At 34.1% G+C, this 21,027-nt stretch overlaps 1 protein-coding gene across 11 annotated transcripts in view; it reads right to left on the bottom strand.

The window, feature by feature from the left end:
- Positions 1-21,027, bottom strand: part of LOC124364667 (voltage-dependent L-type calcium channel subunit beta-2) — a 403,127-nt gene that overhangs the window by 75,427 nt on the left and 306,673 nt on the right. The window contains exon 1 of one of the 11 annotated variants that reach the window (XM_046820323.1): positions 17,474-17,619. The exons of 9 other annotated variants lie outside the window; for them this stretch is intronic. In XM_046820323.1, coding sequence (XP_046676279.1) covers positions 17,474-17,509 — 36 coding nt within the window. In that variant the 5' untranslated portion in view covers positions 17,510-17,619. Of the gene's footprint in view, positions 1-3,772; positions 4,044-17,473; positions 17,620-21,027 lie in introns of those variants that run through there. One more of the 11 variants, XM_046820327.1, reaches the window with a different exon arrangement.

Genomic DNA, 21,027 nt, shown 5'->3' with positions numbered 1-21,027 from the left:
ACTCCACTGAGCAGGATAAATAGCTGCTGCTTGAAACCATTTCTCCTAAGGCGACCAAGATCTACATTTTTAGCCAATAGAATTGCCGAATGTAATTTGCCTCTCATGGCCACATATAATTCCCTTGCTGCGTTGCTTCAACGACGTTCTCGAAGCGGAGATCACCACATTTTCCTCAAATAGCTCATATCCTACCACTTTATTCAAGTAAAAAGAATTTAATATACATAAGATTCAGACAAGTCACCAGATTCAGCTTATAACATTCAGAGACTGAAGCTGCTGTCCGTCGTCTCATATCATCTCATGAGCCTTGACTCTTGTGAAGAGGGGTGTCTTCTCTTCTCTGGATATTAACTCTAATGTTATTTTAAGAACACATAGCACCACGAACACTGTTGGTTAAAATCTGATTTCCTAGGCGGAAGCCACCCTCAATGCTCCCACAACACTGTACTTCCACACTAAGTTTCTGCTGTTACGGGCGTCCGCCTAGTCTTCTGCACCATACAGCGACTGAACAAATACCTACTGAACTTTAGACATCAACAGACAGTGTTTTCTTAAAAATAGACGGTGGCCATCAACCAGCTCCACCTCATCCACAGTTTGCTGTTTTTGTTCTGAAAATGTCACTTGGTTTGGCAGAACAGTTCATCAAGATCCTTGGCATGACCACTCGCAACAAGCCTTCGTAGGTGGCGTTTTAAAGATCTGAACTAAGAAGGGACCCTTGCGTATTCTCCGAGGTAGTCTAAAGCATATGTATGGTATGGCTTATAGATATTAAAAAATGTATTGCAGAGAGAGAATAAGTAATTAAAATAAATACTTCAGTTTGGGTTACCAGTCGGTAGTCTAGGTTATATTTGGGAGCAACGATAAAAGTAACGCAAGAATTAAAGGCACACATTTTCCATGTAGTGATATTTAATCCTCTTTGCATATACTAATATTAAGGATTCCAATAATCAATGATAAGCAAGTAGCAACTAGTTCCATTATCTCAAGTGTTCAGTTTCTTCTAATGATACCACTCACCGGTGCTTATGAATGCATATAAAAAGAATTATACTCGTATAAAAAAAAATCTCTGTAGTAATTGTAAGAAGTTATAAACAAATAAACAAGCATAAAAATTCAAATACAAACAAAACTCCTAAAGGCCCAAGTAGGCGAAACATTCCAAATAATGCAGCGAAGTAAAAATATGAAAAGGAGGTATCACTAGAACATGCCAATTTAATTATAAAAATTAAAAATCAGGTTGCTATTTGAATCGGTTGGGCATCACTGCACAAGGATTATTTCGAAACTTTTAAAATACACAATGTGTGGATGAACCCATTTGAGATAAATGGCTCTTAAGCTTCAAATATGAGTTATTTTAAGAGGAGGGCATTTTGTTCCTCATATAATATTTCTTTTGTTCAACAATCGTATAATTAAATCAACAATCCACAATATTTAAAACGAGGGATTAATATACTTAAGAAGGATAGATGTTGTTAACTGGATACAAATTGGTTGATTCCTTTTTGGGCCTGTAGAATGAACGAAAATCTCCACCCACGCAACGTACGTACAACAGCAAATATTCGGGTTTTGATGGACAACCCTGTCTTATAATGGTCTCAAACCAAAAATTAAAATAAATTTGTACCGTTAGCAGAGCCTGTGTTCAGACAGTGTTGTGGATTGTTTGGCATTTTTGGGCCGTGCAAATGAACTTATTGCATTATAAAAAGAGTTTAATTGTAGTTTTAGATGTTTCGTGGAATGATAATCATACTCATGAGAGGAGGCCTAAGTACCCTCGTACCATATGCGCCTTGGCACTATCCTTTTCTAAGCGAACGAAAATCGCCTTCGGTAAGCGAAGGGTTTGATTTAAAAAATGTGAAAGTTGATAAGCTAGAGCTAATTTTCAAAGAATATTGCCTATTATTCCTGGAAATCGATAGAGGATTTTTCTCTGAAATCAAGGATCGTCAGTCACACTAATTCTGGTGGTGTTTGAAGTTGTGCAAGTTTGTTGATTTAATAAATAACAAAAGGCCACCGTAATTTCCTACCGCTGGATTAACTTGACACATGAAACGGGTTTAAGCAGGTTATGCAAGGACGTGTACTATTATACTAGCGAGGGCTGGGAATATGTTAATTTGAAGATCCGCGCAATTAATAGAGCTAACCTAGCAATATAAACTGTTGCTGCGGCTCTGTTACGTCACGAGCTCCTTCAGCAGTGTTGCCATATCTCTCTCGTTATCTATTGCGCCGCACTGTAACTTATGATTGCAAAAATCTCCAGGAATTATTTATTGCTGCCGCGCTACTAAAGCTTCGGTCGTCTTTTTAGTATTGTTTGGCAGCGTTGCCAGGTTTCTTACACATTCTCAAACGACGATTAACTTGGAGAGAAATTTTATGAATATAATACTCATTACTTACTGTATTTTTTCAAGGAAAAGATCTACTAAAATCGTCACTGGACTTTGAATGAGCATTAGTTAGTTAACGTGTTAGAAGAAACGCTCCAGACCCGAAACAAAATGTTTATAAATGTGTCAATATATTTGTATATCTAAAAACTTTGTCAAAATGTTATCTCCGTTGAGGAATAATAATTATTTGCAATGTATTGTGTTTTAAACATAACCAGTATTTCATGGATACTTGATATAAAAGTAAAGTTTGTTATTAGCCTACCATGCAAACGTCTGTAACCACTCGTTATAATTATAATAAAATCCATTTTATATAATAAATAGCAATATTGTGTAAATAAAACATACAACAAAGACCTCACCCGAGCGATGTACTCCTTTGTATCGATCGTCTTCCCGACTCGACGTGGCGTCCTCCAAGGGATCGGTTTTCGCTTCTTCATGTTAAGAGAATCAACAAACTATTATTCTGTTGTCACTTCTCTCTTGTATGAGATATGGCGATGTGTTCGAACGTGTTTACCTAACTTAGCTTTGGATCAATCTTATTATGAGACTCTTATTAGAACTCTATTGGAGAATACAGTGTTCACAACTCTAATAACTGTTATTTTTGTAATAATTGCAATAATATGTCGCATTAAAATTAGTTTTCAAAAATATTTTCAAACAGCAAATTAACATTATTTTTACGATATTTATGTATTTGTAATGCGGGTTGTTAGATTTTCAAATCGTAACATTAGCTTTGTGCTACGAAATATTTAGTTGTAATCTTTATCAAAGAACGTTAAGGACTAGAAAATTGACCGGATTTTACCAAAAATCCAGGAAAAATCAGATAACCAGCGATTTGAACGAACGCTGCCTGTCCCATTCAGGAATGGATAGACCGAACCATCCATTAAAATCAAATGGAGTCACTGCAATGGTGTGCTAGAACGATTTATTTTTTGCCTGCGTTTCATTTTAGGCTCTGCTTCCCACCGGTCCACGTTCGGCACCGACTACTCCCAATGTGAACCGCCTACGCTCCGCAAAAATCAGATTCAATTTGTGTTTTTGATCTGCAAAATTTGTATCAATGTACTTTATTTAGAAACCATTGAAATACGTAGTTTCACTATGTTGTTAAAAAGTCTTACAATCTGTGGAGAAATAAGGCTTTCTAATTACGTACCAATAATTCAAATACGTACAGTGCAAGTTCAGATCTAGCTGTCCGAAATAATTTAAAACTTAATTATTATATAGTACAGATACATTTATAAGAAAAACTTGTTATAATGCAATTAGGCTTTTTGTATCAAAATATTCCACACCTCGTCATCGTCGTGACAACAAAGAGGTCTCCTAACGGCGCAGATGATGGAGAGGAAGCACATGGTAAGAGTCACCTCATGGCACAGAAGAAGAAGACGAGGCGGTGGAAGGACACAAGCTCTTCTACAGGAGGAATACCGGATAGCACAACATAGAAGACGTCGTCGGCAATGGCACTGATCTATCACTTGTCGCTTCAATTGGCGCTGGCCTTCAATTACACCCTCGCCTTTAATACTGATCCCGACGCCTCGGTGGAAAAGAGAGTATGTACAGACTCATGTCTTGGAAGTGCAAGAATGTAATTGACAGCGTTAGTATCACTGAAACTTATCTACGATGTAAATAGTATGTCTTGTACTACAATTGCATTTGCAGGATAGAGACTTCTAGGAAATAATTGTACATCCTTACAAATAATGGTTACAGGCAGGCAAGAAAGGAGAGTATTAGAAAAACTTGAATTATTATACAGTAATGGAAATGCCCGAAAGCCATAGACGAATTTCGTGTCGTTTAGTACAAGACATGAAATAAACTGCGTTCGATTCTTTAAAACGATTTATTTAATAAACTGTTTTTTCTAAAATATTTACTATTTATAGTCCTTTAAATAGTTATATATAGTATAGACCACAGCATATTAAAATTCTCATGATTTCATTCAAGATATATAACTGAGAGCATTCTTTGGCCAAACGGAGTCAATGTTGTGGATACAGTGAGCTGAACCTGGCTGGCTGAGCGTTAGTGAAGCCTATCACTCGAGGGTTGGGAAAATTTCATTTCTGTCCGTTTGTCCGTACTATATATCAATATCGAAATGAGCTAAATACTCCACATTTTGCATAAGGCTTCCTTCGGTAGCTCATTGGAACTTTTATAATTTAAAGACCCTGTTATGAAACTTGATCAACAAAAATGTGAATGTATCATGTGACATATCATGACGTGTATCATAAGATATATTGAGAAACGTTTCATCTGCAGGCTTAACATTTAGCTTAACACTTCATTTCAGCATTGTAAAATATGAGTTCTGTGATAGTGCATGGCCAACCATGGAATTTGGCTGATGGTTATTGAAGCCTCATTAGGGTTACAAAATTTCTCATTTGTTGCCGAGGGATGTAATAATCGTTTCGTATTATTGTCGAGAATGAAATGAGCTATAAACCTGAACATTTTGTATGCAACCTCAGCGAAGCTCATAGCGTGTTTCAAAGGATGTTAATTGTGTGTTCAGAGCAATTTTTTTCTTTTCTCTTGTTAGCGCTTCAGGATCACGGCCTGGACGATGATGTATTAATTGCAAACTGTTTACAGTAATTCCAAACAGGCTTAGTGAAATTTGGCGGTACTGTTGAAATGTACTTCGATCAGGAGCCTGTCAATCAAACTCTTAATTCTTCAAACTAGTTTAAATTCTAAGCTGTCATTGGGAGGGGTAAGTGATCTTCCACAAAAAATACGCCCTCGCTTCAAGAACAAGGGAAGGATAGGCAAACATCTGCGAGGGATGAAACCTCGGTTTTCACGCCGGACGGAGATCGCGTTGTATTATTCAGTTCCTTAAATGTTAAATCATGTCTTGTCCGGCTAAGAGCTCTTCATCTCGGGCTATCATTATTTCAGCATCAGCATGGAGAGTCCATCATAAAGTTAGGGAGAGGATTTACAGCGTATTACGGAATGATTGAGTGGCGGCTATGCAGTACGGAGAGTGGGGTGGGGCATTTGTCGGGGAGAGGGTGGAGGGGGTCACAACCCTTGCCAGACTAATATCACGTAATGTATGGATAGGCTTGAGTCAACGAACGCATTGCCGCAGCGCGATATTCCATTTATCATATCATATTGTTTTGATATAAATGTTTTGAGGAGATGTATTTAAGTCGTAATTAATAAAAACATGCATTTTAGTCCTCGAATTTATGAAATAGACTAATTTACAACACAATAGTAAAACCAATATAGAATCATAAATGATAGAATTTAAAATATGCAACTAAAATAAATAATTTTCGAATCTCTACTTTAACAACAAATTATCAGTACAGGTTATGGGATTCTTTTATATTTTTCACAGGAATCATCAAACTAGTCACACTGCTCAAACGTGATAAAATAATTCACGAACTGGCATCGTCCATCGTTAATCGGGAACTGACACTGTTCTGAATCACAGCCAAACTAATAAGTTAAATTTTAAATTTCATTTTCATTTTAAATTTGGGTTATGTAATTTTGTAAGAACTGATAACAACATTAAACCGATATAGATGGTTATCATGTAGATAACAGCAAAAGAAACAAAAGTTGTTCACTTCAATCGTCAATAGCAACGAACTACGCGATGGATGGAGCCGAAATGTTCACAGCTGTCTAGTCAATAATGCTGCTTACGACAAAATTTTTTCCATGCTACGAGCGCCATCTTTAGGATTTTCTAAGGACTTACTGAACGACCTTCGTATACTACTTGCAACATCTACTTCTAAAAAATCATATGATATGTTTCTAACCATTAGTTGGGTGATATTTCATTAGAGAAATGATAAATTTCTAATTAGAAACAAAATATTATATGAATTCTGAATTAATACATTTAGGAAATCGATGTTTAACTTATTGAAACTCCGACTTCTAAGAATGAACAGTTACCTTTTGTCACAAGTTTGTTTCTTCCAAAAATTATCTCTTACAAGATCGCCAATTTTGATTTGACTAATAAAACGTTTGAATGGACTATCAACTGAATCGAGTAACGTTTATTTAAAAGCCAGCTGTAGAGAACGATCTTGAGTTTTACTCTGTACTCAATGTCAAACATGGAAAACCTTTACGTCCTTATTTTTAGTCATATAATGATAAGAGTTGTCTAGTTGTAATCATATGATGTATACGAATCCAAAATTTTACTTTTTTTTATAGTACGAGACATATGAATGCAAGCCTGGGTTGTGACGCGGCGTTGCCAACTGTAACGGAGGGAATAACTAATAATTGGATAATCGATTGAATTCAACAATCGAGTAATCGTTACTGCTTAACTTTACTTCTCTTAGATATTCATGAATCCTTTACTTTCACGATTTAAATTTAATCGTGAGCTAAATGAATAATAAAATAAAGGCTTGCATAGTAATCGCACACCAACCGGAACGAAGCGAAATATCGTCGCGTTGTAATATTCTGAGAATCAGCTGATATGACGATGTGGCAACGCCGCCAGGTAAGAGGGGAAGTGGGGTGCGGTAATTGCCCATACGGACAGGCTTGCAATTATATATCTCGTACTACAGTATGTACGTATTTAATGTTCAAACTATGAAATACAGCAAAGTTGTAAACAATTTGTTACTATGGTTCGATTATTTTGAAAAATGTACAAAAAATATAACTCTTACATTAAATGTTTCCAAAATATAGCATAGTATAACCTAAAATCTATAACCAGCTATAACCCAACACTATAAACCATACCCATGACATAGCACTAATTTACAAAATGGCTAGACGAAGACGATATCTGGCAAGATTTATGACGTCACTGTGACATCACTGTTGCCAATATAGCAAAACAAATTTCACTACTAAAATCAGCAATTCTTTCAGTTTGAAGTGGTTTATAAATAGTAGTATCAGTGTTGATTTATGTACTATATGAACTGTCAAAACACGTGCGTGTCAGATTGACATTATAATGACCATTTCCAGTTCGAGGATATAGACCAAGTTTTCGATTTTCGGGTAAGGCATTGGCTTTCCCACATAACCTTGGCAGCATGTGGACCATCTCCCCTTCAGTTGGTTTGTTCGTAGAGTCATCAATTGTTCTCCAACCACAGAACCATCTTGTCCCGAGTGTTATTGTTTACAGTGAACCAGTAAACCTTGCGGGGAACTAATGCAACACAAGATCGTGTATCAACAAAAAGCATGGTAAAAATAGGTTCCACCCGAAATATACCGAATGGTTAAATTAGTATATTTAACTTGTGTGATTCTTTTATTTTAATTATGAAATACGATTGGCCTTAGTGTATTAAACCTTTTCTGTGACTTTAGTTCCGTAATAGTTAAATGGTTTGGAAAACCTAACTTTTTTAATTTTATTCTAAAGGAAGACTTTCCACACTATTGGTGTTTTATGAGTTTAAGTAAATATTTTTAGTCGAAAACTGAATCAAGCCTTTTGCAACTTTTTATTTAGCTTTCCTGTTTAGAGATTAAATTCTCCCATCCTTACCTCTACCCTACGGTGATGGTCAATGTAGTTTTTGCTAACTTAGATACATCCCTAAAGCACCTTCCCTAAATACATAAAAAACGGAAATGTTTTCAATTCTCCATTAGAAATTATAATATTTAAAATAGTCATTATGCGCAATTTTGTTGCGCAAACAAAAAGTACCGAATATATGTATATGTATTTCTCAGTACGCATATGAATAATTACTCAAGAAATATCGTATTATAAAATAAAATGTAATTATTCTGAAATATGACTTCAAAATATGACATGTTGTATTAATAAATATAGCTCTGGGATACTTTAAAATTTTTATTAAAACAATTCTTAATTCCCTTCAGCCATATTTGATTATACTGTAAAATCTCACATACCCTATTTAGAAGTATTTCCGTGAACCCAAATACTGTTGCCTATGGTAACTAAATGTAACGATATAAAAATTGGGTTTTCTTGTCTTCAGTTAAGGTACTCATAGCTTTGGGTTATAAATTGTTACAAATTATATATATATATATATATATATATATATACAGTATATGTACTGTATATATATATATATATGTGTACTTTGTATATATATATATATATATATATATATATATATATACATATTTATATATATAATTATATGTACTTTGTATATATATACATATTTATATATATATATATATATATATATATGTACTTTGTAACTAATTTATTATATAGTAACTATAAATATATATATATATATATATATATATATATATAGTTACTATATAATAAATTAGTTACTAACTATATCATCTGCATTAGACTACGACCGCTGATATTTTAATCATACAAAATACAGACTGAAACACTTGGTGGCAACTCGATCAGCTGTCAAAAATATTACCTATCTTATCTTTACTACAAAAAAATTTTCATTAAATTCCTTAAGGAGTATTTGTAAGTTATAGTATTTTGAAATTAAAATATTCCTATATTCTTTTCTGACATCTAAAAAATACACATTCCAAACCTACACACCGAGTTTTGTGTGATTGAATTTGTCTTTACAAACTTTCGTATTTATATATAGCCTACAAGAAAAAGAATCCCACTGAATTTCCGCAACGATAAGAAAGAATTACACACAGGTAAGTAATACATTTTATATGTTAAACGACCTACTAAATGAGAAAACCACAGATTACAGTGATTATATACTTCATATAATTCATATAATATAATTCATATATAATTCATTGAGAATGTGCAAGGAATTACACTATAAATATTCCAAATTTTAATCTGTAACAAAAGGCATCCAAATTTGTAGTTACACTACCTACTCCATCTTCGATGTCTGAGACTCTTCATAAGACTAAATCATTAATAATTTTCGAAAACAGGAAACGCCAGAACAAACGTTCTTTACGATGAAGAAATTTACTATATCCCAAAGTTTAGAAACTGTTTGAAACCGAACTAGAAGAAGAACAGAAGCAATGGAACCGATTACTATTTCTGATCTAAGTCACAATTTACGAAAACAATAAACTTCCACCCTTCTGTTTGTATTATCTCACGCCAAATAGAACAGGAAGTAAACCACATTCCAATATAACTAACCGAGCTTGGCACGCGCTCAACATAACGTGATGTACTCCATACCGCGGGAATACGGCCGTGGCTACAATAGTGTCAAAAATAGTCCTAGCAGCGTCACCATTCGTTAAACTTCGACAACAATGAGGGTTCTGAGAATAGCAGACCTTGTTTGGATCTCAGATTGCAGCGACTGAGTGTGCTACTTCAGACTAAGGTTTTGGGTTTTTAGCTCGACCTTCTCAACGGGTTGTATTTAACCACGAAGTGTGGGTGGATTTAGTCCTTTTTTGAAGTGTCATGCATTCTTCAAATACCTCTGATATCACAAACAGTTATGTAAATGTTGCCATAGTTGGTTCTTTTGAAGGTCCCAAACTTCGGTCACGGGGCAGCGAGACGGGATGGGTAACGAGGACTATGATTCCTCCCAATATGATAAATATGCAATTTATCTCAAAATTTATTGTAATCACTCCATCGCAATGGAGGTATTCCATTATGTCACTCTTCTTCCTGAAGCATCTAGTTTCCTGATTTGGAACAATAAACTCTGTGGTGCGGAGATGGGCATTTCTTCCTAACATCATTATTTATCTCATGAATCCCTACGAAAATCACGCTATAGGACTAAAAGATTCCCAACGAGGCACTTTTGGGAGTATATAAGCTTCCGAGTATGATGCAGTAAGATACTATTATGGGATGACACCTTTGTGGGACTTCAAAAGATACTGGCCACGATACAGCGAGGTGCTATGGGACGATACCCTTGTGGTACTTTACAAACTGCGTGGCAATATACGGTGAGATGGTATGGGATGACGCCTTTGTAGGACTTCACAAGATACTGGGCAAGATACACCAAGATGCTATGGGGTAACGCCTTGTGCGAGTTTACAAGATACTGAGCATGACACAGCAAGATACTATGCTTTAATATTCAAGTTCTCTAAAAGAAAATCCACCTATAAAACTTTTGTTCAATGTACTTTCAATTCATTTCATCAATTTAATATAAACTCGGTTCGAAGTTCCAAACACATTACTATTAATAAAAATTGCCACAAATTCCATTATTATTTAACGCCTACAAATATCAATTGGATAGTCTTAAAAAATCTACTTTTAATTTTCAATATTTACAAACAGAGAATGCAAAATTTAGTTACTACTACACCAAATTCCGGTAACAGTTGGCCAATTTATTCTATCAATAATTCTGCTCACGGCCAAAATCAATGTAAACTGTATCGGCTTCGCCCGTTTGCTATAAAATATTCCTTAAATTTAGAATTAAATATATGGGGGTAGTAGTTTGGTTCTACACCGATTAGTTAAATAAAATTGGATACAAAACCTAAATTGATCCGTCTTTACCAAACCGCTTTGCAAAATATATGCGTACTCCCTCCATACAAGTATAGCAAGATAGCTGTTTTACTGATTTTGGATTGACGAAAAAGAATTCCTAAGATATTTATTCCTATTTAGGTAAATTAGTGCCAATCACGAAGGATAAAGATACACAAATTCATAATGTAGTCCTAAATTAGCAAAGTATTTATCACGGTTGTAGACTAGAAAGTCGCTGTGAGAATGACATGGAAGGGAAGTTTTGTGTCACTCTCCTCATCGTGGTAATTGTTATTTGTACATCAAACAGTGACTAAATTTGGTCGCTGGTAAAAAGGGAGAACGTGTCACTTTGTCACCCTAAGATGGTTTGATCATGTTAAGGCGGAGCTGAGATTCTTTCAGCAAGGAAGTAAATGTAAACCTTAGAAATCCAAACCTGGACTAAAACTTAACGTGAATAAGATATGTTCTCTGCAGTTTTGTACAGAAGTTAGTGTAAAGAGATTTGTAAATTTATTGATGTATTAAAAATATTAAAAAACACAATGATCTTAAAAAAACATATTCAAGTTAATATATTCACATATAAATTCTTATGTGGAATAGGTTTGGAAAAACTTTACATTAAACAAGAATTGGAAATCATCAAGCTAGTCACACTGCTAAATCGTGATAAATCATTTCCAAACTGGCATCGTCTATCGTTAGTCTGGAACTGACTGTTCTGAAACTACAAAAACTAGACGTATAATAGTGTACGGCCCTATGTCCATAACTAGTATTAATTAAGGGCAAAGAATGGCCGAAGTGACATTAATTTGACGGAAATTGTGGTGCAAATCGTTTCACAGCTAAGCAAAAAAAGAAAACAGTTTTTAGAATTAAAGAATTGAAGTGTATTACTTAGATTTAACATACCAAAACTATATAGAATGGGGAAAACAGGTTCTTTTGCCTGGTGAAACGCTTTTGAGATTTTGAAGATGTATTCGTTATACACAAATGCATTCTTGAAAGTATGTAGTAAAATCATCTAAAAGGATGTAAATACCAGACAAAAATTAGAAATGCCTACAAAAAAATCAAAAGAAGTTTTAAACCTAAAACAACTGAACCTTGATGATACAACTCAGGTCTCGCTGATATTATTAACTATGTTCAACGTTAGAATATGAAACATTGAAATTCAACAGCCGAAAATAAAAATACTAAAAAGAAACTATCCATACCCAAACATGGTGCATAAAAACGAATTTTATAAGCTATTGATTTTCTACAGCTGTAATCTAGTAATAAATTATAATTCATAATTATCGTGCCCGTCACCACAAAATATAAAAAACTAATTACTTCATAAGACACATTTGACCAAAACTAACCACGTGTCAATAACGAATTATCTAGTGACACATTGTAAGAAGGAACCGAACTTAGTAAGTTGCAAAACAATAAGCAAACATGATCCTGCATTCTATCTTCCCTACACATAACTTAGTTTATACTTCACATTCACCCAAAGTGGTTTATAATTAAAATATCTACATTGGTTATGACAATCGAAACTAGTAAAAATTCATGTATGAAGTTGAAGATTGCCACATTGTAATGGTTTTACACTTTTAGGAATTGATGTAGCACAATTGTTTTTAATTATAGTTTTTAAACTAGAGTGCAGTAAGCTGTTTTACCTCGGGGTCGAATTCCTGCGGCACACATTCCAGGAGATCACGCATGTGGCTGTCGATGTGTTCATGTCTGCTGAGGAGACTCCAAACATCTTCCAGGGACATAATCACCGAGTTTATGGGACACATGAGCGTAGTACATACAAAGTTTAAATCATTTACCCTACACTTGTTGATAAGTAACTTCGGACTGAGGTCAAAGACTGAAAGAGATCTTTGTCCCAGAAGTCTCAAAAATTAATCTAGGAAATCCAGAACAAGATGTTTTATGCTGGAACAACAAAAGTAAAGAGAACTGAACGTTTGCCTGAACTGTGTATGGAATTTTGAAAGCAGGAACCGATAGCACAAAGTAGAAACGAACAAGTTTTCTAATTCTTCGCTTTCATATCGTTATAAAGTCTATTAAACGCCATTTTCAAGTCGATGGTTATAACGAAAATTTGGAATTTTTTATAATTATTTTTTAATGCATCTCATAAATGTATTAAAAACAATTATAACAAATTTCAAAAAAGATTAGGTACCAATTACCAATTAGTGGGTTTGCAACGGTATACGTGAATGAAGAATTGGAAACCATCAAACTAGTTCCACCGTATTTTGTAAGCCTAGAACCGACACTGTCCTGGAAACAACAAGAATCTGGAACACTTCCGCTGATCCTTGTACCACGGACCCGAGCACCACACTGAATCCCTCCAGGGTCAAATCCCTCTGTAGCCTTTGTACCGCTGGAGTCTGAAGTATTTTTAGGCCGCGCACGCTCGTATAGCAACCCAACCCGTGTATTGTAGCTCTTTGATCTGTCGTTATTAATGTGTTGTTTGCACACAGGTAATTCAGAATTTTACGATCTACTTGGAATAACTGGCTGACTCAATGGAACAGGTACAGGTGTGCAAGGAACGGCTCCAGAAATAAATTCTTGTACCTGTCTGTATATTCAAAACACTGATTATTCAGTGAAGCGTAATTTGACGTCTCACACTTGTTGAACTACATTGACCTTTACCATTTTTTGTTGATTTTGGTTGTCAAAAGGTAATGAAAATTATGGTGATAAAATGTAAAAAAATGAAGTATACATTATTGGGATTACCATACCGGTGGGATTTCCCGATGTCTTATGGGTTCTTATTGATACAATTCTTTTGTAAACTGGCGTTTCCGTTAGTAAATAAATATGTCCTTATGGATATAGAAGTTCTTCATTGACAGGACTAAGGGAAATAACGCAAATAATAGTATGTAGGGACAATGCCAATGTCTTGCGCACCAAATGCATGCGTGATATATTTTAGTAAGACCTTGAGGAGCCAGCTTATTTCTTTACGTAGTATCTAATGATTCTGGTGTACATAGTTTTGGTAAGAGGTGTCTTTTTCCAGATGGCATTACAATGTAAGGGATTTTTTGTCCATAACGTTAGCTAGAGTCGTCGTAGAGATGTGTTGTACATGCCGTAGTGTTTTCATTGAATAGACCTTTACAATAACATGTCACAAGGGTTGCAGTATGACATTTTAAAGTTACCCCCTTCTATCCCCCTTTGAAATGTGTGTTACCGAATCCAAAAAAATAATTTAATAAGTCTGGTGAAGGTTTTACATTGATATCTCAATCCGTTTGGAGTATATCAAGGCGTATCAGGACTTATGTACACCCTTAGATGTAAGGGTTGTTTTCCTTAGATGTATAGGATCGTCGTATAGATGTTTTGTTCATGGCATTGTGTTCTTTTGAATTTACCTTTCAAATGACATGTCACAAGATAGGGGTTACAATTAGGTACGATGAAGATTTCACATCGCTAACTCAAGCCGTTTGGAAAATATCCAGGCATATCAAACCTTAATTAACAACCTGTTATATCCCTACAACGAATCTTGAAATGGAAAAATTTTATTTTTCTACATAATCATTGCTATCACATTGCGAATTTAGGTTGAGTGGAACGATATTTCGGTATGTATTATTTAAACGAATCAAATCAATAGGTCAATTTATTGAAGATCCACAGCAATCAATCAGATCAATAGCCTTAGTGACGTTTCTCGCCGGTCTGTGGTACCTCGGCTTACCGAAAAAGATTTTGTGAGGAAGTGGAAATACTAAATTCCAGAAAATTTAAAAGTTTTAAGAAATACGATTGTTGAGGCGTGTAACCAAATACCATTTCAGACTTTTCAAAACGTGTGAAAGGAGCTCACCTTATGCTTGTCTCACCCCCAAATAGTGGGAGGCTTCAGTTTCAATGTATGATTTGACTTACTAACGTAGTGAGTTATTAAAACTTTTGTTCTGGTAACACTGGCTATAGTTTTGGATGGTAAAGAGATAGAGATCTCTGGTGTTTATCATTCCTTAAGTTTGTTAATACTCTTCAAAATGAGGGGTCAATTGAAAGGGGTGTACATTTGAAATTTTTTAGTTACCCCAAAATCCCACATTTTGAGGGATACAATAATGTCCAATCAAATGAAACTTCCTTCCAACATTGCACCACTACCCAAAGGATATATTCTTATATATACTTGAGAAAAAGATAGAAAGGGGGATCGTGGCTTTTTATTCAGCCTTTAAAATAAATGTATATACTACTATTCTAATCAGTTTTCTTCAAAAGTTAAAACTTGTTTAATCCTAGGCCAGCGATCACTAAGGCGTATTAACTTTTTAAATACAGTTTCAAGGCTTTGAATAGAGACAAGTTCTTAGATAAAAATACACGGTAAATAAAATAAAAAATTATTACGTATGTCAAATATTGCAGTACTGTGTATGTTATAAAATTTCTTTAAACTAGCATTTGAGTGGCTTCAGATTAAACATTCTATAACATACCCGAGGAAAGCAAAATAATATATTATAAAATAATACTGTTTGGTGAAATATTCCACAAAAAGGTAGAAATGTCCAATGTGCATCACGTATGAAGTGGGTAAATAAATACATACAAACTGGAATATTTTTCTGAGTGCTTTGAATTTCTTTTGTAGGAATTTTCTCTTTTGCAGTTAAGAGTGGTTAGCTGTATGGTAAGCAGACAAAGAGTAATAAAAAGTAGGAAAAAAACAAGGAGTTAAACAGCAGAGGTAAACTAGGTCGCAGAATGATGAATGCGGAAATGATTATTGCAGTCGGAAATGCGCGCGGAGAACTACTAAAACGTAGTCTCTAGTAGTTATTGTGTAAACCTAGAGTAGTGTAGAAATATTTTTATGGTTTTAAGTCAAAATTGACCACTTTAAACTACCAAAGTGTGCTTTCAACAACATTTTAGTACTAATCTAGATAATGGTTGTTTTCATAGATACATAACAACTGTTATAACTTACCTACGTTGTATAAGTTCCAGCTTATTAGGTTAAAGTAGGAACAAAATCGTATTAAACATATATACTGCGCTCTTAACTCATATGTGCCTATAGTTTCAAAATATTGAGAGCAAAGGGAACTCCAGAAATTTCTCTGCGGTTTGCAATGTCCTCTAGGTCATGGGTGTATATGAGCTTAAATGTTAGTACTCTGACACTCTCATGCGCTCTTAGTTCCAATTGTGGTATAGTAAAAAACTCCAGAAATTTTGCTGGCGGCTTGTAAAGTCCTCTAGGTCATGAGTATATATGGGCTTAATAGTTAGTACTCTAACACTCTCATGTGCTCTTAGTTCCAATATTGGACAGGAGGAACTCAAGAAATGTTTGCTGGCGGCTTGTAAAGTCCTCTAGATCATGAGTATATATTATGGGCTTAAGTGTCAGTACTCTGACACTCTCATTCGCTCTTCGTTCCAATATTGAGATAGTAGGGAACTCCAGAAATTTTGTGTTTATGTGGGTAACAGGGAATAAAGTAACAACCGACCAAAGTCCGCCAGGTTTATTCGAAATAAAACAAACTTTGTTGGTATGAGAATATAAATAGAAAACAACACTGAGTATTACAGATTTCCAAATAACTATGGCATTTGTTAATAACCGTATATATAATTAACACGCCTATTTTGTTAAGTTATTGCTTATGTTTGTAGCAGTGAATCATTTCATGAAAAAAGAAACAGCTGGTAATAAATGTATGAAAATAATAACCTTATCTTCTCTAACACGAATTTTAATTTGCAATTAGTTGGCTGTCATATTAAGATTATTTATTTAGCACAATGCCTAATAATGTGTATTATTTTATGATCAAATTACAAATTGGAAAATAGAATTGGTTGTGTAATATTCAAACAAAAATTCCTCACACTCCAGAAAAATGTATTACAGACCCGATTAAGGGAATTTTCAAAATGTTAATCTATACGGAATAAAAATAGGCAGATACAAATATGATACAATAAGGTATGAAACATTCTGTAAACTATCATTACGTAACCGTGTTTGCCTTATTACACTGCTATACATATACTGTTAACTAATAAAAGTGCACTTTATTTGTTATTCTTATCTAAATATAAGTAAATAAGAGCGAAAATATAATCTTTTTTAATTTTTAAAATGATAAAATGTAAAGTTTTATGTCATTCTCATGTGATTAAAATTTTGGATGCTCTAAAATGTAACAGCTTTTTGGTTAATAAATCAGATTTACTAAAAATATGCATCCGTAAGGACAAACTAAATTAACGCAGGATTCATTGAATTGCCATTTTATATATGATTGTTATATATAAAATTTACAAAGAAAAGCAACCTTATGTTAACACTATGTATACACTCGTAGATTACCTGTTGTGGAAGTAGTATTGATCAAACAATGATTTAATGTGTAGTTATAGAGCAAACCTACACCTATAATACAAATGTATAATTACTTACAGTTATTACGAACTTGAAATAAAGCAGTTCAGCCATTAAAATCGTTCAAACTTTTTGAAAAATGTATAAATTAAACAAATATGAACCATTGGCTAGAAAACATAACAAGTCTATGAAAATTTTTAAGCAATCCTGTGCTTCCGAATCCGGCAGGTTTGCCAGTGGCATAAAAGCGTTGACCCATGAGATAAGAGCAATGACATTCTCCGATAACTTCAACCTTATCTTGACTGTTGATAAGACAATTGGTAGATAAAGCAGTATGTGATAAGATAAGTCTGTTATCACTTGTTCAAGGGTAATTTAGTCAAATATATCACTTAGTAAGAGAATATTTCACGAATCATTGTAATATTAAAAAACACAGTTTTGTATTGTAAACAAGGAATATAGCAGGAATTATCAAAACCTCAAATCTGTTATCTATGCACTTAGATAAAAATAAAACCAAGGTCGAAATGAATAAAAGTGTAATGACAATTATCTGTATTTCGACACCTAAATTTCCACTGAATCATTTAAGATATATATATATATATATATATATATATATATATATATATATATATATATATATAAGGCTTAAGGGTTATAATTGATAATATATAGTCTAAGGCTAGGTTCTGATAGTGTTATAATTGGAAAAAAATTTGAAGTATTTTTGTCCATGCTGGCTCAAATGCTACTTCTATTTTTTTACATCAGAGGTAAGTATACATAGGGTCTTCTAACCGTCCTTATTCTCCCTAATCTTTAGTTTTAAATATATGAACATCTTTTTACCGACATTGTGTCTGATGGCTCAGGAACTATGGCCATAAATTATTTTCATTTGGCTCTTTCATATCTTAAGTATATAACTAAACTAAAATTTGAAAAGCACAGACAAATACAAAATAATGTATGGAAAATAGGAACTGCTGTCTGGTATGATGTTTAGCATACTAGTCTGGCAGGTGAAAGATGCGGTTTATAGTTCCGACGACACAAGTAATTTTTATTCAAACTATGTATTATTGGCGAATTTCTACTATAACCATAGGCACACAGGTTTCCTTACAAAGGGAAGAATTAGATTGATCATATAATTTCTCCGGCGTCGACTATCTCTACTGCAACCCACACGAAAATAGTACAATGAAATTTGTTATGAGGCGGTGTTGCCATGTCGCTGCTATCAGCTGTTTCTGCTATGACGTGGTTACGGTCACATAATGTATGTTTGATATACTCGTACATATTACTTGCAAAACAGATTAATGCAATCATATGCACGTATATGGTTTACGTGTCAACAGATGTTTGTTTATTGAAAAGAGATGTTGAGTTACACGTAAAACTGGCAACCGGCTTAGGCGATTGTCCATCATCGGACTATTTTCGTGAAGGCTACTCTAGTGGAAGTATAGGCGTAATCAGATGAATAGAAATTGCAGGAAAATCTAAGGAACTATGAAAGTACTTTGTGTTCGAATACATGGTAAGTCATCAGTCACAGTTTCTCGAAACTACTCAAGTCGTGCTCAACGATGCCAAGATATGCGTGTAAAATTAGAACCAATGACGTACATATGTTGCTTCTATAAAGGCTATGGATAAAAGTTAACTAGGGACCGTCTGAACCGAAATCAAGATCATGATCTAACTCTTACGTCATACATTAAAAGTACATCGTCGACGAAAACACGAGTACTTTACCAGATCAAACAATTAGATCATAGATTAATCTGGATCTAGCACTTCAAAAGTCATCCAAGATGAAATTCGAGATGGAGCAAAACTAAATTATATCTAAACTTACTCATAACGGTTATAACTCATTTGTTATTTATGAATAACCTATTGTAAAAATGTCCAGTACCGATTATATATCGTTCTTAGGACTAATACAAAGTATTTCATAGATTATAATCAGCCGTCATACAAGATCCACGTCTATTTAATCGAGTATTGTCTGTTGCTGTCTTGGATCGTTTGTGATATATATTTACGTAGATTTGTGTGATCTGGAATGTAATTTAGATCTTCTGAAACTGTATCTTGGCAAACTAAATTTTGTCTCTAATAACGTAAAACAACGTCTTTTTAAGAAAGTTTCTATTATACAAAAATAACAAGGACTCCTTTAGGAGGCTTGTAGTGGAATCGGATGGACAGCGTCATGAGAGGCGAACATGATATTATTTTCTTAGACTAAAAAATAGCGTTTTTTGAACGCTATTAATGTCTTCTGAGATTTTGGTACCTTGTGGATGGAATAAAATAGAGATATACCAACGTTTGCACAAACTGCTTTTTTAAATGTACCTGTACCTTACTTAACAGTTCATAAACGTTTTAGACCCTCCTGGAAGACCTAAATTACATGGTAAGTAGAGACCATTGTCAACTATCACTCCACGAGTGTTAACATTCACTTCTATAGATTCGTTTTCAGTGCAACGTCTACTTGTCTGCTTGAAATTTGAAGAGTAACAGAGTAAGTAGTAGTCATCTTCAATAGACCGCACGATGCTACTCTCAGTGTTTTCGAATATTCTTGCAATATTAAACGAGCAAGTTCTGGAAACAAAGCTATCAGTAATTTACATGTACACATACGCACTATCATGATGAATGCATCTGGGAAGATCTGTAGCGTGTTGAATAAAACACGACCCAAGAAACTACCTTGTGGTACTCCAATCGTTATAGGAAGTTAGGATGAGGATTCATTGTTAAACCCCCCATTTTGCTGACTTGTCTTTAGCCACCAATAAGCCAATAAAGTCTATTAGTCACGAATCAATAAACCGTACTCCTGAATTAATCAATATGTCAATATTATAAGGCACAGCGGTTTGCTACACTCAGTTCAAGTGGACGTCTCCAAATCAGGCATAGATGAATAATAATGCACAATCTTCTTTAGATTTATTATTCCATGTACTGTCTATCGCTGAATCGGGATAATCCTCTTGATATGACGTTAGTAAACAGTTATTACGTTATACAAAATCTAATAATATTAGAGTTATTTCTGACTAAATGTAAATGTAAATTCTATAAATAAATAGACGTAATGCTGATGTAAGGTATAAAATATCGTTTCCAAATATTCTTAAACATCTGCTCATGCCAACATTCTTCTCCGTGACTTTCTGCTTTAGTATAGTCTTAATCAAAAGGCAGCCAAAGGATTTCAGCTCTAGTGTAGGTTCTCGTCTCTTACACAAGGTTATTCAAACGTATTCTTTTTAATATTTTACAGCGATATAAGTTTCTCCGACAATCTAATTATTTATGCAGTTTCTGGCTCAATTTTTATACTTTTATGTTGAAGCTCTACTTTTTTCATTATATCAACACAATGGTCTTCATTAATATTTAAATATTAAATTAGTCATACCACTAGAATTCCAGGCATTAGTAAAAATAGTTACCAATTAAACAATATTCTGTTTTGTCTGCACAAATAAAAAACGAGCTTTATATGGAGGGATTTAAGTAGACTATTAATTGAAAATATTGAGTGATATTATTATTTACCGTTGTGTTGAGGAAACTTTTCTTGT

The sequence above is a fragment of the Homalodisca vitripennis genome, chromosome 6, assembly GCF_021130785.1.
Source record: "Homalodisca vitripennis isolate AUS2020 chromosome 6, UT_GWSS_2.1, whole genome shotgun sequence".
NCBI lineage: Eukaryota > Metazoa > Arthropoda > Insecta > Hemiptera > Cicadellidae > Homalodisca > Homalodisca vitripennis.
Note: the sequence above shows the minus strand (reverse complement) of the source record. Positions and strands in the feature narration are given on the sequence as shown.